Genomic DNA, 18,555 nt, shown 5'->3' with positions numbered 1-18,555 from the left:
TCAAGGCAGATGTATACAGCGCTATCAACAATTAAGGAACTGAGCCTACTCAAGGTATTAACGTTTGCTGTGTGCTACAGGGACTTCAGATACCAGCATGCCAGGCGGCAGCTGGGAAAACACACCCACCCAAGGCGTTAGTGTTCGAGGAAGAAAACCAATAAATACGAACACTGCACATGGCCGTCATGTCCTTAATTGAGCTTCCATGATTACGGGGCGTTCCAAGCCTCGAAACGCGTCGGACCGCTACAAAGAAACCAAAGGGGTTTGCAACCAAGTAACAGCGAGGCTAAACAATGCTGGATGGTGTGAAGCAGCGTCGTGTTTCCCTCTCAAAGCTCGAGAGCTTTTGCTAAACTATAAATTACACGGCTGCCTCGGCCGTGGAGAGGCGAACCAGTTACTCCTAAGACTGCAAAGTCGAATGAGAAACGGCTTTGGAAACGAACCTTCATTTCCACAATGCACGCTACCTCAAGGGAGATGACACTTGGATGCCAACAACTCTTTGTCCTACTCAAGGCAGATGTATACAGCGCTATCAACAATTAAGGAACTGAGCCTACTCAAGGTATTAACGTTTGCTGTGTGCTACAGGGACTTCAGATACCAGCATGCCAGGCGGCAGCTGGCAAAACACACCCACCGAAGGCGTTAGTGTTCGAGGAAGAAAACCAATAAATACGAACACTGCACATGGCCGTCATGTCCTTAATTGAGCTTCCATGATTACGGGGCGTTCCAAGCCTCGAAACGCGTCGGACCGCTACAAAGAAACCAAAGGGGTTTGCAACCAAGTAACAGCGAGGCTAAACAATGCTGGATGGTGTGAAGCAGCGTCGTGTTTCCCTCTCAAAGCTCGAGAGCTTTTGCTAATATATATATGTATATATATGTGTGTATATATATATATATATATACATATATATATGTATGTATGTATATTTAAACATACGTGCTGTTTAAATCCAAAAAACAACACACCACGGCCCAGAACTTCTTAAAGTGTGAATATTTATTTACTCAAACAATACCACTCTACACGTTTCGGAGCGTCCGTTCATTGCTCACAAGTCTGTGGCTTGGGTTTCCACGCAAACGAGTGTTGGAGGAATATATATATATAAGGCATCCAGGCAGTACAATACTTTCTTAAAAGTCGATCGTTGAAGTTTGCATTACATAATGAGATGTTGACTGAATTTGTTACCTTCTGCTTGACTAACAACATCTTCTTATTCCAGAAACAATATTTCAGACAGATCAGAAGGACGGCGATGCGAACCTGCTTCGCCCCCAGCTGGGCAAATTTATTCGTCGGCTGGTGGGAGAAGCAGGTGGCCTGGGCCGATGACAAACAACAATGGGTCCAATCAATTATCGGTTGGCATCGATATATCGATGATCTTTTTATTTTCTGGAAGGGTACTAAGGCTCAGGCAGAAATGTACATCAAACACCTAAATAACAACAATTTGAATTTACACTTCAGTGGACAAATCAGTGGCACTGAGGTTGACTTTCTGGATTTGAAGGTTACAATCAGGGAAGGGAAGATTTGCACTTCTTTATTTCGTAAAACTACAGCTGGTAACTCCATTTTGGAGGCAACCAGCTGTCATCCTAAACCTCTTAACAACAGCATTCCCTATGGGGAATTGCTGCGTTTGAAAAGAAATTGTACCATAAAACAGGATTTTGAGACAGCAGCATCTGATTCTCTAGCAAGATTCAAAATAAGGGGTTACTCAGACCAGGTCTTAGTGAAAGCTTTGGAGAAAGTCTAGAAAATCCCTAGAATATGTCTTTTAAAAGTCAGAAAGAAACAAGAAACAGTCACGAAAAGCACTATTCGTTTCATTACGACTTTTTCTCAAGATTCTAAAAGCATCCAGCAAGTTCTCTCACAGAATTGGCATATCCTCAAATTAGACTGTACTATCTGTACTGAAATCTTCGAATTTCCACAGATAACATACTGACGTAATCGTTCGTTGAGAGACTTATTTGTACATAGTCAGTTTGATCCAGTTTCCAGAACTCCCAGATTAGGTAACCTCACAGGGTTTTTTCCATGTCATCGATGTAAAGCATGTAAGAACAGTCCCAAGGTCACTCATTATGAAATCCCTGGCAGTACCTTAAACAGAAAGATCAACAAATTCATGACTTGCACTACTCCCTTTTGTGTATACTGTCTAGAATGTCCTTGCAAACTGCACTATATAGGCAGTACTATACATCCCGTGAAAAGGAGAGTATTGGAACATGCCAGAGCCATTGAACACAACAACCCGAATTATCCAGTAGCGAGGCACTTTGCCGTAAAACATCAGAGTAATCGCAACCTCCTCCGTTTCTTCTGTCTTGATCACATTGCCATCAAAGATCGCAGGGGGGACAGAGAATTACAATTACGCAGGCTAGAATCCAGGTTCATTATTGACCTACAAACTAAGACACCAGTAGGCTTCAATATGGAAGAGGAATTATCAATACATCTAGGTTAGCCATTCTTTTGTCTCTTTATAATAATCAATCTGTAGTTCATGATCTGAGGCTAGTATTCAGGAATTAGGTTAGTGCCTATCCAAGGCTTTATTTTTTTATTGACAATAATCATTTTTATTGACAATAATAGTTTTTTCTAAAAAACCTTCTTTTCTAAGAATGAATTGAGGACATTACATGAATTGAATGTAATAAAATGTTGCAATATAACCAATTGGTAACAAAATGAAACCCAGTATGAACTGTATATATATTGTAAATATTCAGATGGCAAATATTGCCGATTCACGGCTTAATCAGATTTTGGTTCCTGTGCTTAGGAAAGTACTGACACATGTAAGATGGCCGACACATGAATCCTTTATGCTTAGTGCATCATCTATTTCAATGAAATTATCAAGAAATGATGATACGAAATTTTATACTTGATTTAAATGTCCGTATTCTAATGATTTAGAACATTGGCATTGTAAATATTTGGTAATCATACAGTGATAGCTGATTTATGGCTGAATAATGTTATTTGTCCCTGCATTTGGGATTGCACATATAAAACACACTCTAAGATGGCCGCCACATAATATAGGCACGATGAGTGCATTATTTGTGTTTATGAATTATCTGGAAATGATGTCACGAAATTCAAAATGTTTGTATTCTAATGTGTGCCATAACAGTAAGAAGAAGGCGTGACGCCGAAACGCGTCCTGTTGTGAATTGACGGAGTAATAAATCCGGTCTTTGACTTCCACCAGTGGAGTGCGGTCGATTCTTTTGTTGCCGAAGGAATTTTGAGCCTAATATATATATATATATATATATATATATATATATATATATATATACACCAAGATGTTCTAGAGGCCTGGTAATTTTACTGCACCCAACTCTGAAAACTGTTCCAGACTCCAGTACAGTTCACCATCTTTCACTTGTATGGGTAGAGGATTCTCTTTGCCACAATCCAATACTGAAGGGCATGCGCATGGTTGAAAATGTATGAACAATTGCTGTTATGACACTAAACAATCGCCCCACCTTGCACCCATTAAATCTACGTGGGTTGTGAAAGTTATTTGTTATAAAAAAAATGGGTCACTGTTCTGAAATATTTGGGAAAGCACTGCTCTAGGTGGTTCAACCTCCACTGTACATGTCTCAAGTTGGAAAAATGGTAAAATCTCTGGATGGTAATTACCATGAGAATTAGGTGCAGTTGTATGGATTTCTGATGTAATCTTCCTTTTCTTAGAGGAGTGTCATGGTCCCACTTAGACTATTTACAGGGACCGCCAAATCTCATTGAACATGTTCTTGAAAAAAGGTCCAGAATTCAGAGAAATTTATGAGTTTAAACTCAATTCCAGTAATTCTTTATTCCAAATGGTACATTACCGATCCTGGTGGTATTGATAATTTGGGGTGATACCTTACTACCTCAGGATAACCAATCTCTTTTTTTGAGGCTCTTAGTTCCCAAAAAGCCAGAATAAGTGCGCAAATTTGGGTATGGAAAACACTCAAACAGTAAACATTTAATGGATCTGGATTCGAAGGGATTGCTCTATTTGGAAAAATAATGTCCAGTTGTGAAAGGTAAATGAGAGGGAACTTTGGAATTGGAACACAGCCATAAACTATTAAATCTGCAAACAATCTGCTGATTTAGGGTCAGCAGTACCCAGTAAAATAATATAAATTAATTGTTTTGTAGAAATTTCATACATAGGCTCAGAAGTATTATTTCAATCTCATATAAAGTGTATCAATGGCACAGGCACAAGCCTGTGAATCTGCTCTAAAGTCAACAAGAAACTCTGTGATCCAAACCATCTTAACATTCCAGGGAGTCCATCGAAAAATAAATATCGTTTTGCTTTCTTCTTTATTGGTTGTGTGCAGTCCACTCAAGATAAAAAAGCTTGTTTCAACCGAACTAATCCCCGTACCAAACAGTTTAAATTAAATAGCAAGAAAAACACAAGCTCTGTCATAGGAGGGATTTATCAAGTGGAATTTTTGCATTGCCATCTTTGAACACACTCCTAATGTGTCTAAGCACTCATGTTTTCTTGGGCATCATGTTTGAATTCAGCATCTTGTATCATGAAATGTAGCCAAGATATTTTGTCATCACTGTATCTTAGTCATTGAAAACCCAGAATATATTGGTCTGAGTCTTATCTACTTCTAAACAAATGTTCTCTTTGTTTCCTCTTAGTTCTTTATCTTGCTCCTGATCATCCTCTTAGCAGAGGTAATACTGGCTGTATGCCTCTTCATCTATGAGCCACAGGTGAGTGTTGAAATATTTGACCATTAGTTGTGCAAGGTTTGGAGGAAGCTCTTGCAATGATTACCTAACGTGCAAACAGAAAATGAGTCTTCCGCTGTCATTGACGGAAAATGCTTCACTGCTTTGTAAAAGGATTTTTGAGGTACAGTTTGATAGTTGTTTTGACTTTAAAAAAAATATAATTGCTGGAATTCTAGAACAACTTTCTGTAAAGTAGGTGTGCATAACACTTCCTTGCCCAGGCTCTCAGGGTTGGATGCCCGGGACACCATAATAGAGCTGGCCATTGCGTGGAGGTCCCTGGGGCCTCATCAAATAGTATGCGCTGGGCCTTGGAGAGGACTAACCAAGTTAGCAAGTATATAAGCAGCATCTTGGCACATGACATTGTCTGGGGCATCACAGGGAGCGTCATCACAAGGAATTATATCAGCCCTTAAGACCTCACACATATGGTTTGCAGGTCTATAATGAGTACATTCGAGAGCATTACAAGATTTAACAAATGAGAACTGATCAGTACTTAACCTGTGACTTGAGCTCCCTGTCTGAAGAAAGGAACAGCCATATGTTTATGAAGTTTGGTGCCTGACTAACTACAGTAGACTAGTTCTACAAACTAGGCATGCAAACATGGCATTAGGAAAAAAGCACAGCTCATGCATTGCTTTAACAAAACTAAAAACTGCAAATGTAAATATCAAAACTATAAACTATATTAACCTAAACACATACCACCATTATATACAATGACAGTTGTAGCACTGTGACCATTCTAAACAAATGTAAGTTGCACACTGTATTTGGTATTCTGGGCATGGTAAATAATATTCCCTATGAAAGATACAGTTATGACTGGATATTCTGCACTTATATTAGTTCAGTCATTATAAACCAGACAATGCTGTATTGTAGCAGGATGTTTAACCATAAGAAATGAGTAATATGGAGACCTTTTAAATAATTGAATCCCTAACACTTAATACAACTCCCATGTATAAGGTATTATTGTTGTGATGGGCAGTAGGATCTACCTTCCTAGAATAAGTATTATCCACATGGTGATGAGCAGCCAGCCACCTGTTGGCATATGGCAATGGAATTCAAGGAGGCAAAGGAGGACTCATGAGATCTATGAACATTAGTGAAGAAAGACATACACTACCAAGTTTTGTATTGGTGATGCTATCAGGTTCATGTTGCAGAAACCCCTTTCACAGTCACCTGAGGTCACCGGTAGTGTGTTTATGGCTCTCAAAACAGCTTGCATTTCTTCTATAGTCTCATTCTGAAAATTCTCAATATAGTCCTTGAAACCTTCTGATAGGAGTGTGTAAATAAGTGAGAAACTCTTGGGCATGTCATAACGCAAAGTACACACTTTCAAAATTGCTCTTTTCTGCCTTTGTCTAAGGGGCCTGCTAGAATAGTTTTTTTGCAGGCATTCATGTAAATAGGGTCCTTAGGTACATGGAGAGCCAGCACTAGCCGACTATACATAAGTGGCCTGTGTCTGCTGTGTGAGCGTGAACACTTCAGCTATAACCCAACACCATACAATGTCCTAAAATATCAGTAAAAGAAGACAGAAAGAACATTTCTGCATTCAAAACTTACGTAGGCGACATCAGTAAAGAAAATATAAAACGCTGGGGGTAATTTTAAATCCCTAAAAGGCTTAAATATATCAAGTAAAATATTGAACAATGTTGAACCGATCATTAAGCAGTTTGAGTTAAAAGTTAGTGAGTTAAAAGTCTACTACTGCAGCGATTGTGTAGCATGCAGGTACATTCCAGTCATAGCAACACCATCTCAGACTTTCACCATTGTGAAAAATTGATGTAACTAGAAACACAGAGTTGAATAAGCAACATCTAATGTTATGAGGCAGGTGCATTGAGTGGCGGGAGACCCAAGCGACTGCAGAAAACAGTGCTGAAACTTGTCAGACCGATAATTGGTCAAGGCATGGGACACAAAGTGAGTGCCATCTTTGCCATGTTTTAGAAAACATCCAGCATGGGTGCGGATATTGTGAAGTGGGTTACAAAGCCAAGGGCCAAGAAGTACACAGCCTTACACTCCTGATTTAGGGAGAAGCCTCACACTTTTGTAAGCTACACGTAAAACAATGTTGCCTTTGTTCAGTTTAGAAATTCCTTTACCCAATGATCGAACAAACTAACTCCAATGGCAGCCCACTCTACCAGAAGTTATATTCCATGTGCAGCACATTTTCATATAGATCCAACTGTTTTGGTAGCCTGTGCTCTCTATGTGAGGTATGCTTACCCAGCCGTACCCACCACTTAGTGTGTCTGTGGTAGGCACCTGTACTCATTTTAGGAGATTGGGGCTCATTTTTTAATAACAGATGTTTCAGAGCAAGAGAGAAAAACAGAAAGGGAAGAAAGATGGAGAAAGAGAGGTAGGAAAACGATGAGGACAGATGTGTGGATCGAACAAATACTTTGAAGAATAAGATAAAGTCAAAGCAAGTGTAGGGTAGTGAATAACAAAGGTAATGGCAACCTTGGCATTCAGCAATGGGACCCTTAGAAAACATTTGGGGCTCTGTATTTATGTTTTTACAATGTACAGTGCCACCTCAAAAAGCTGTCCCCTCCACATTTAGCAGCAGATATCTCTTATGTTTGTATTGTTGGCATTATTATAGCTAAAACATCCTAAAATTCACCACCAAACTGAAGGACAGCTCACCCTGGAATCAGTACCCCCACAAAACCCACATGAAGAATGGACCAGTGTTAGACCTGTTGGCCTTAGGGTGGTCTTCCCCAAATGTTTTCCCTTACTCCTCCATTTTTGCTGACCTCCTTTTTGTTGCCCTTAGGACTCTGTGCACCTTACCACTGCTAACCAGTGCTAAAGTATGTGTGTTCACGCCCTAAAACATGTTAACATTAGCTTACACCAAATTGGCACATTTAATGTACTTAGTATGGAATTTAAGTTAAGTTTAAAGTTGTCGCCTTTGCAAATATTCCAGTGGGAAGCATTTACATAGGACTTTGAATGCAAAGCATGATATTTACGAGGGCCGAGTAACCCTCAATGACCAAGACATTATTTATGTGACACGAATCACTGGAGAAGTATGGAAGGGGACATTACTGTACTTAAAGATTGTTTTTAAACATGTGGCTTAGAGTGTGTAATTTTAGATCTTTGTGGAGCAGCAGAGGACTTGAGTTAGATTCCAGTCCAGTCTTTACGTGTACCATCTAGATGTTAAATAGGATTCTGAAACAAAACAAACTTTATTAATTAAATACAAGAATATCAACTCAGTGGCATTGACTGGATGTTGTTTTAAAGAGCACTCATTTATAGTATAATAGTTGTTGCTGTATAACTGAAGAGCTATAGGAGTGTTTTAAATGCGGAAATATGTTCCCATTGGTGTATTATCCTGCTGCAAGGAGAAGTATATTGTTTAAGTATATTGTTTATGTCTATTGTTGCCCTAATGGTTAAATACAAGCACTAACAATGCACACTTCAGGTTGCGAAAGGCAGCGTAACTGCCGAAACACGTCTCTCCTGTTTTTTAGTGGCCGAGATGACCTGGCTCATTAAACAAGTTTTAGCTTCCAGACTTTATATATATATATACATATGAGGTGAGCAGATCTAGAGTGTCGCTGGTGTTGAGAGTGCCCTAACAGGAGCTGCTTTCCACCGAAACTTGAGAACTACCCAGAGTTTTCACCTTCTTTTTTGCATAATTTATGTGTCACTCTATGCCTGAAAGGGTTTTGTTTTGTTTTGATATATATATATATTTACTGAAAAAACCATAGGTTTCAGGCCTTATATAGTTAGGAATTAGCATATAAAAAACCTTTGAAATTCACTGAAAACACCATAGGTTTCATGCATTATATAGTTTGGAATTAGCATTTAAAAAACCATTGAAATTGCTCCTATATAGTTAGTTGGACTAACTATATTTCGCGCACCCACAATCCACTGCTGATGATGTCACATATTACATCATTCATGACATGGTCAGTGACATCACTGATGACATCTCAAATGACATCACTGATGCGGGTGCGCGAAATATAGTTAGTCCAACTAACTATATAGGAGCAATTTCAATGGTTTTTAAAATGCTAATTCCTAACTATTTAAGGCCTGAAACCTATGGTTTTTTCAGTGAATTTCAAAGGTTTTTTATATGCTAATTCCTAACTATATAAGGCCTGAAACCTATGGTTTTTTCACTGAATTCGCAAGGTTTTTTAAATGCTAATTCTATTAGCGGATAACGTTTAAATATGTTAATATCCTTGTGGGACCACCTGAGCAGCCCTAGCGGGTCAGGTTGTTTCTACCCTGTCCCCTTTTTGCATTCTACACGTTTGTTTTTCTGCTTCTTTTGTGCCTCGGTCTACCTAGCACAAGATGAATGCCAATACTTCCTGGTTAGAAGTGTTGACAGCCAATGAGCATGCTGCTTTCCTGTGAAAGGCATGCTGATTGGCTGCCACTGTCTGTCAACACTCCAAACCAGGAAGTGTTGGCAGCCATCTTGTGCCTCGGTAAATCATTTTGTCCACCATAAGCGTGGAAGGGTATACTCAGACATGAGTACCTTGCTCACTGCTCCATCAGGATTCAAGCAAGCCGGGCTGACGACGCCTGTAATGGCAGAAACCGGTCCCCGGAAGCTTGTCTCCTTTCTGGTGAAGAATTGGCTTGGTAGTTTGGTCTGCCCTGTTCCCATGATGCACTGGGCCAGGGACAGACTAATTTGCATATAGCCATGTTCTGAGCTGGGATGGGGCAGTGAGCTAAATAACGGTGATGGATCAAGCCCTGATCTTTGGACTGGGTAAGAGTGGTCTGCTTAATTCAGACACTCTGTTCATCACCACCCCCTTTTCTGAATCATTTTGTCCACCATAAGCGTGGAAGGGTATACTCAGACATGAGTCCCTTGCTCACTGCTCCATCAGGATTCAAGCAAGCCGGGCCGACGACGCCTGTAATGGCAGAAACCGGTCCCCGGAAGCTTGTCTCCTTTCTGGTGAAGAATTGGCTTGGTAGTTTGGTCTGCCCTGTTCCCATGATGCACTGGGCTAGGGACAGACTAATTTGCATATAGCCAGGTTCTGAGCTGGGATGGGGCAGTGAGCTAAATAACGGTGATGGATCAAGCCCTGATCTTTGGACTGGGTAAGAGTGGTCTGCTTAATTCAGACACTCTGTTCATCACCACCCCCTTTTCTGCATCGGTAGAACCAAGACACAAGAAAACAGTGAAAGAAAGGTGCAAAACACACAAAGGGGGCAGGGTAGAAGCACCCTGACCCCCTAGGCCTGCTCAGGGGGTCCCACAAGGACCTCCCAGGCCCAACAATATTTTTTTTGTGCGCTTTTCCCCGTGGTACGCTCAGGGTACGCGTACCTGTAAGCGTACATGTCATCGCACCCAGCGCGTACTCCAAGAAATTTTTAAAAACAAAATATTTGTTTTTTTGCCCTTCGGGGTCCTCCTAGGCCCCCCTGAGAAAACCTAGGGGGTCAGGGGTCTCTATCCTGCCCCCTTTTATAGTTTTCCCCTTTTGTTTTCCACCTCTTGTGTCTTGGTTCTACCGAGACACAAGATGGCGGACTCTCCAGACCGTTTGGAATGTTCACAGACACCCGAGAGCCAATCAGCTTTCCACTCGCGCACTTCCATGGCGCGCCGGGTGCGCTCCCTGGTACGCGTACAGGTAAGCGCTTGAAGCGCGCATATAGATATATATATGTGTTTTTGAAGTTCATTTTCATAAAAACCACTGGAGCAATTTTCACCAAATATAGAAAAGGCACTTCTGCGTAGCAGTCCCTACTATTTTGCAAAGTTTGGTGTAATTCCATTCAGCGGTTCGGGCTGTAGCCGTGTCTGAACGTCCTATGGAAATTAACATGGGGAAAACACGTTTTGGGACCCTCCTTTTTTCTCGGCCCCCGCATTATGAATCCCCCCAAAACTTTTAGGGAAGGAGCAGAACTGAGCTGGCCAAAATTTTGAAAAATTTCACACAATTTTCTCAATCGACGCCAAAGTTATTCCCAATAGAATGTTGTGGATTTCCTATGGAAACTAGGTCCTAACTATATATTACTACTGGCTATCGCCAGTAGGTAATATATATATATATATATATATATATATATATATATATATATATATATATATATATATATACATATATACATACATATATATATACATATATATTACCTACTGGCGGTCGCCAGTAGGTAGTTATAGTTAAAACCTAGTTTCCATAGGAAATCCGCAACATTCTATTTGGAATAACTTTGGCGCCGGTGAACGAATCTTCGCAAATTTCTCCAAGAAAATGGCCTGCTCCGCTCCGCTCCTTCCCCGAAAGTTTGGGGGCCGAGAAAAAAAGGGGGTACCCAAAATGTGTTTTCCCGATGCAATTTTCCATAGGGACCTTTAGCCAGGGCTACAGCCCGAACGGCTGAACGGAATTACACCAAATTTGGCAGAGAGGTAGATTTCGTTTAGCAGATTGTGCTTTTTGTTAAATGGTGTAAATCCGTTCAGTAGTTCCTAAGAAAATAATAAATTATAATGATATCTAGAGATGGAGTACAGTACGCGTACCTTCCCGAGCACGAGCTGCATGCTGATTGGCTGTCAACTGTCTATCAACACTCGAAACCAGGAAGTGTTGGCAGCCATCTTGTGCCGCGGTAGAACCAAGTCACAAGAAAACAGGGAAACAAAGGTAAAAACAAAGAAAAGGCCCCCTAAAGCCCCAAAAAAAGTTTTGTTTTTGAAAAAATCGAGGGGTACGCGTACACTGCCGACCCCCCCCAAAAAATTAAGGCACCACTCTGCAAATGCGCCCCCTGGCGCGTTTGCAGAGGGGGAAATAATTCCCCTTGAATAGTGGTGGTCCCTGGGGGCCAAGTAGCCCACCAGGAACCTCCAATATGCGCTAGGGGGCTGCCTTGCAGAGGCGTGTAAAGAGGCCATGCCCCTTTTTACACCTCTCTGCAACGCAGCACCCTGGCGCATACTGGAGGTTCCTGGTGGGTAGTTGGCCCCCAGGGACCCCCAATATGCAAGGAGAATTAGTTCCCCCTATGTAAACGTGCCAGGGGGCTGCTTTACAGAGAGATGTAAAAAGGGGCGGGGCCTCATTATATCTCTGTGCAACACAGCCCCCTGGCGCATACTGGAGGTTCCTGGTGGGCTAGTTGGCCTCCAGGGACCCCCAGTATGCAAGGAGACTTAATCCCCCAACTTAGAACGCGCTACGGGGCGTGTTTACACAGTGGTGAAGGTGGGGGGCGGGGCTTGAGGTGATATGTGTGCAAACATGCCCTGTGGCGCGTTTTAAGTTGGGGAATTAATTCCTCTTCAATCCAGAGGTTTCCCAGGGGCCAACTAGTCCAACAGGTACCTCCATTAAGCGCCACGGAGCTGCGTTGCAGTGTCTTGTAAAAAGGGGGCGTGCCCTCTGAACACCTCTCTGCAACACAGCTCCCTTGTGCATACTGGAGGTACCTGGTGGACTAGTTGGCTCACAGGGGACCTCAGGATTGAAGAGGAATTAATTCCCCAATCTAAAACGCACCACAGGGCGTGTTTGCACACATGTCACCTCAGGCCTCACCCCCTTCCTTCCCTATTGAGCACAATATTCCTCTAAAATCAGCGGAACTACGAATTCCGATGTACTCACCTGTTATCACAAGAGACGTCAGTGCTGCATCTTTGAGCCCAGTATGGACCCTGAAAAGTAAATCTAAGCGTACTTACCAGTAACTTGTATTTCCTTCCATAGGAATCTATTGTATGGTTTTCACCAGAAAAGTTTCTGTCTATTTTTGAAACGTACAAATATTCCTCTAAAATCAGCCGAACTACGAATTCCGATTTACTCACCTGTTATCAGGAGAGACCTCAGTGCTGCATCTTTCAGCCCACTTCTGATCCTGAAAAGTAGTTCTAACCATACTTACAGTAACTTGAATTTCCTTCCATAGGCTAACATTGACTGGTTTCACTTGGAAATTTTTCTAAGTGTGGAGTTTTGGAAATTTAAAAATTTCCTCAGAAATCAGCCGAACTACAAATTACGATTTACTCACCTGTTATCAGGAGAGACCTCAGTGCTGCATCTTTCAGCCCACTACTGATCATGAAAAGTAATTCTAATCGTAGTTAGAGTAACTTGAATTTCCTTCCATAGGATATCATTGCCTGCTATATAAAATATATATAAATTAAAAAAATATGAAACAAAAAAAATATTACAATTTCAATATTTTTAAAAAAATTTTTTTCAATTTATATAAAAAATATGTAATGTAATTTAAAAAATAAAATATCTAAAAATAAACACTTTAAAACAATGTAGTAAATTAGTATAAAAAACATAACAATTAATACTTTTAAAAATTATCATTTACAAAACCTTTGAAATTCATTGAAAAAACCATAGGTTTCAGCCACGTTATAGTTAGAAATTAGCATTTAAAAAACCTTACAAATTCACTGAAAAAACCATAGGTTTCACACACGTTATAGTTAGGAATTAGCATTTAAAAAACCTTAGAAATTCACTGAAAAAAACCATAGGTTTCACACACGTTATAGTTAAAAATTAGAATTTAAAAACCTTAGAAATTCACTGAAAAAACCATAGGTTTCACACATGTTATAGTTAAAAATTAGCATTTAAAAAACCTTAGAAATTCACTGAAAAAACTATAGGTTTCACACATGTTATAGTTAGCTGGACATTTCACTCATACAAAACCATTGAAATTCCCCCGTTATAGTTAGTTTAGTTAACTATAACTCGCGCGCCCGCAATGCACTGCTGATGACGTCACATACTACATCACTCATGACATGGTCAGTGACATCACTCATGACATCACTGATGACATCTCAAATGACATCACTGATGACATCATCCAGTGAATTTGTGTCTTTCTGAAAAATAAACATTGTATGCTTGGGAATCGGCTGTGTAGGTGCACATCTTTAACATTAGCAAAACATTAACCTTTTCTACCTAACCTTTAAAACTGTGTCTGCTTTGGTTGAACAGCTAGAAAAATACTTAGGAAAAGAACTCCAGGAAAGCATCAAGCTGCAGAAAAACGACACGCTGATAGTGTGGAATTCCATCCAGCAAAAAGTAAGTAGAGAGAACATCACTGAATTGTACCCAAGTAGTCTCTGCCATGAGTGTTGCCTTAGTGCATGGTTACAAAGGGTTCTCTTCAACAGTTATGGGGGTTATGAGTGAATGTATGATGTTACCATGCATACAATTACAACGCATGCCTTTACAACACAGTTTTTACATCGCAACATCCTTTACAACGCACTCCATTACATCACATGACACTACATCGCATTTTTAGAAACTCCATTTACAACGTATTCCATTACATCGCATTATACCTTTACAACGCATACCATTACAATGCATACCATTACACTGCATTTAAGGTAAGTATTGGATAGTATAGGGGTAAAAATTACTATTCTAACTCCAGGGGGTGCAACAGTAGGGTAAGTGTTGGATAGTGTGGGGGTAGAAAATTATTATTCTAATTCCAGGGGGTGCAACAGTAGGGTAATTTTTGTATAGTGTAGGGGTACTATGCGTTGTAATGGTATCCGTTGTAATGCCTGCGTTGCAGTGACATACAATGTAGTGTCATGCATTGTAATGGTATGCGTTGTAATGCCTGCGTTGTAGTGACATGCGTTGTAAAGGATGTTGCGATGTAATGACTGCATTGTAAGTGTAGTGCGATGTAATGGTTGCGTTGTAAAGGATGCTTCCCGTTATGAGTGGATGTGTGTTTGTAGCAGGTGCAGTGTTTGTGCAGGACCCTCGGTATCCACTGCTACTGAGCTCCGAGGGAGTGACGGGGGCTCGGGGTTGTATCTCTTGTCAAGAAAAAAGGATGAGGGAGGCATGTACTCTGTATGTATGAAGTGTGTGTGGAGCGTGCGTCGCAGCACAAGCCAGAGTGGATCTCACAGTCGAATTACCTGTGGAGCCTTGTCCTTATCACTCTGATACGAGTGTGTGTGAGAGCTAAGACCTCCCTTAAAGAGGACCCTGGGAGTGTAGGACTGAAAACGAAAATCACTCCTTGCAAAAATGTTCAAACCAGCCCCACGCTGCAGAAGGATGGGACAGGAATATGGTTACGTCATGGCAGCCAGTCCAGCTCTTACAGCAGACCCTACCATACAGCATACCAGGGAAATGCCCTAGTGGACAAATGGCGAATCAGGCCTTGACCCTAACTGCTAAAGCACCTCCTCCTGGAAGATGGTCCGGACCTTTGTGACAGTCGGGACCTTTGTGCCAGAGCAAAGTCACCGGTGGACAGAGTGTCTGGGGCGATCACAGTTCCACCAGCGACGGGTTCCTTGAGCCATCCAAGTCCCAGCTAGTTTTCAGCAGGTTGACCCAGTGCTGAACCTCTGAAAATACCCTGACTCACTGGTAGCTCTCCTCGTGGGCTAAACCAGACTCATGCATAGTTCTGCTCCTGATGAAAAGAAACACAAACATACCCGGGGGCATAATTAATATGAAGTGGCGGAGCGCGGCGTTAGTCATCTTGGCTTAACGCTGTGCTCCGCCACTTTCAAAACTCAGGGCGGCACTGTATTTACAAGGATATGGTGCAGCCCTGCATTCCCCCCTACACTGGTGCTAATTTTAGCTGCCTAGCGCCAAAGCAGACACCCTTGACCATAGTGCAAGGGTGCCTGCGTTGTAGGGGAAGGTCGTTTATGTGCAGGAGGGTGTGCCTTCCAGCACATAAACAATCTAAAATGGCATTTTTAAACTTCTATGTGTGCTGCTTAATGCAGCACACATAAGAATTGCAAAACGTCATTTTTTTAATTGATTGTTTATGTGCAGGAAGGGACACCTTCCTGCACATAAACAATCAATGCCCTTTTACTTATTCAATGTGTTCTGCACAACACAGCACACTTAGAAACTGCAAAAATGAAGAGAAATGAAACATTTCCTCTTGTTGCACCGGTTTAAGACCAGGTTTTGCTCGGTCTTAATTCTGGCGCTGCCTTCTATTTATGCTGCCCTTGTAAATATGGGGCCACATCAAAATCAATGGGTGTTGCGGCAGAACTCCCACCACAACACCCATCGTCCACCCCTTTCATGCTAAGTATAGCGTGAAAGGGTGCCTTAACTCTGCCTTGTGAATAAAGCGAAGCCCATATTGTCACAGGAACGTCACTAAAAGTCACGTTCCTGTGGCGATAGGGGGTTGTAAATATGCCCCTCAGAGCTCTGATTACTAGAGTACTTAGACCTCCGACATATATTGTTATTTAATTTATTTTTAAACATCTGAGGGTGTCAGGGTATCTTGTTACTGAAGTTCAAGCTATTTACAGCCATGTAAATGTGAGCAATCATCTGCGCCAGAGGACAATAAGAAGTAGTTAGTAATAAGTTTATTTACAAATTACTGTTGACTGTCTTTAAAAACATGATCAAGACTGTAAGAAGCCAGCACTTCACAGGACACGGTGGTCTGCGACGCCCTTCAGAACTCCAAAAGGTGATGAGGGAGTGAGGCTGTGCACCCCTAATTCTAGCACCACTGGCCGTCAGTGTCACAAATTAAGGAACACACATATCAAGCTCTGTTTTTCGCCAACTGCCATGCAGCTATGCATTATTAGTACATTATTTACTATTTACATTTACTACTTCATCATTTAGGTGTCTTAAATAGGTGTATTCTTACTAAGGGCCGTGAAATACTCATCTTATTGTATCAACAAAAAGGCTGAGAAGCGTCAATTTAACAATGGAGCCCTATAAAATCCAAATAAATCTAGGTTATGGAGCCTTAAAAGAAAACTTTATTATGCAGAATACTTCTTGATATTTAAACCATAAATGAAATGTATTTACGTAGTACGTTTTGGTAACTTGTGGCGGGACCTCCACACTGAGAAAATGCTATGTGGAGGTCCCACCACAAGTGCAGGCCCCCAGCCACGGCTGCGGAGCATCCGCCATGAGAGCAGAGCCCCTTTATGAATCGGGACCTCAGTGTTCTCCATGAGCGTTTCCTCAACACAACATTCCACAAGCTCTGGTAAAATGTATGGATTATTTTCTCTTCTGTGACCGAAAGAGAAAATACCTTTACTAAAGAGGGCATAGCGACACCAGCTAATTGTCTTACCAAAAATCAATGGACTCCTCTATCTAAAATAAAGTATTTGTAGGAACATCACAGGCGAAGTAAAGTCCTTAGAGTAGTGAGAGACAGACCTTCTCACTACTGTTTGTCAGGGGAGTTGGCCTAACAACAGTTTTGAGTTTAGGCCTTCCAAAGAGGAGCCTTCCAGTAGTTCGGCAGTCAGACATGACCCGATCAAGGCACCCCATGCCTAATATGACCTACTACTGCGAGCATACAAAGGACGCAGGGAGTGAACCCCTGAAACCTGTGTCTTTCAACCTTTCTGTAGGTCCTGCTCACCTCCCCAGCGGAATAGTGAATGCTACAACACAGATAAAGACAACAGGACAACTTAAAGCACCACTGAGACGCTTCCTCATAGCACGAAGAAACCATGGTGACCCGCTGAAGAGGCAGAGTACATGCAAGCTACCCAGCAAATGGCAGCTATAGCACTGTAGTCTATCTACTAACAAACATGGCTGGCCTATGGTGCTTAATCCACCTCCAATGATTCCATTGATCTAGCCTATCGTTGACCGAGTCCGCATAAGAAGGCGGTAATACTACAAGTGCATACAGATGGAAGAAATATTCTATACAAGATTCAGTTAACATACCGTGCCATCATGTATTCTTCCTATTCCTTACCTCCACGAGAACCACGCATCTCTAGTCTCACAGCCCTGCCCACACCACCCCGCCGACTCCTCCTAACCATCCGTAGTCTTACAAGGCTGCCTGAAATCCAGCAGCACAGCCCTGCACAGTTAAAGTGGCAGAGTCTCAACACAGCAGAAATGAGAAAGGGAGACATGTTACACACAGCAGCCTGCGGTTTCTGCAGACCATTTAAATCTCCATCCTAATACTGCGGTGCTGGAGTGGAGTAGGGTGTAGGGGAACATGCAGCACCAGGCAGTGTTCCTGATCTGTTTGCTGGTTACTGCACCTGTGCTTCCCATGTGATCATAGAGGACCCAATAGACGAACATTAAGTGTGAGTGGTGTTTGGAGCTTGATGGAGTGGAGTGATCTGAACATTTGTTGTCCATCAAAGGTGTACACATGGGGGTTACACCACTTACACTCCTTGAATTAAAAGCAGAAAAATGTAGGCTGTATCACGAGCCCAGATGGAGATTTACTCATTGATTTTTTGCACGGCCAGACAAGCTGTAAAATGAGCAACACCTTTACCTGAATGAGAGGTATCCAAGTGCTAACACAAGAAGACCAGGAAAGGAATGCAAACAACCCTAAAATTAAATCTTGTATAAGATCACCTGCTTCTTAATCGTTCTAGGGATGATGGTATGGTCCTTTTTGTTAGAATATTGATGGATTTCTCACAGGATTCAGTCAGCCATTCCATTACTAAGTGGAATTGACTGTGACCACTTACTTTTGCTCTAAGGAAGCAGCAAGTAGAGCCATCTCTATAGATCCCAGTACGCAGTGGCAGCTCC

General features: G+C 41.6%; 1 protein-coding gene across 2 annotated transcripts in view; it reads left to right on the top strand.

Annotated features, from left to right (window-relative positions):
• CD53 (CD53 molecule) overlaps positions 1-18,555 on the top strand; it is a 269,108-nt gene that overhangs the window by 195,586 nt on the left and 54,967 nt on the right. For both annotated transcript variants that reach the window (XM_078644132.1, XM_078644131.1), the window contains exons 4-5: positions 4,736-4,810; positions 13,933-14,022. In XM_078644132.1, coding sequence (XP_078500258.1) covers positions 4,736-4,810; positions 13,933-14,022 — 165 coding nt within the window. The remainder of the gene's footprint in view (positions 1-4,735; positions 4,811-13,932; positions 14,023-18,555) is intronic.

This window comes from Lissotriton helveticus, chromosome 5_1 (assembly GCF_964261635.1).
Source record: "Lissotriton helveticus chromosome 5_1, aLisHel1.1, whole genome shotgun sequence".
NCBI lineage: Eukaryota > Metazoa > Chordata > Amphibia > Caudata > Salamandridae > Lissotriton > Lissotriton helveticus.
Note: the sequence above shows the minus strand (reverse complement) of the source record. Positions and strands in the feature narration are given on the sequence as shown.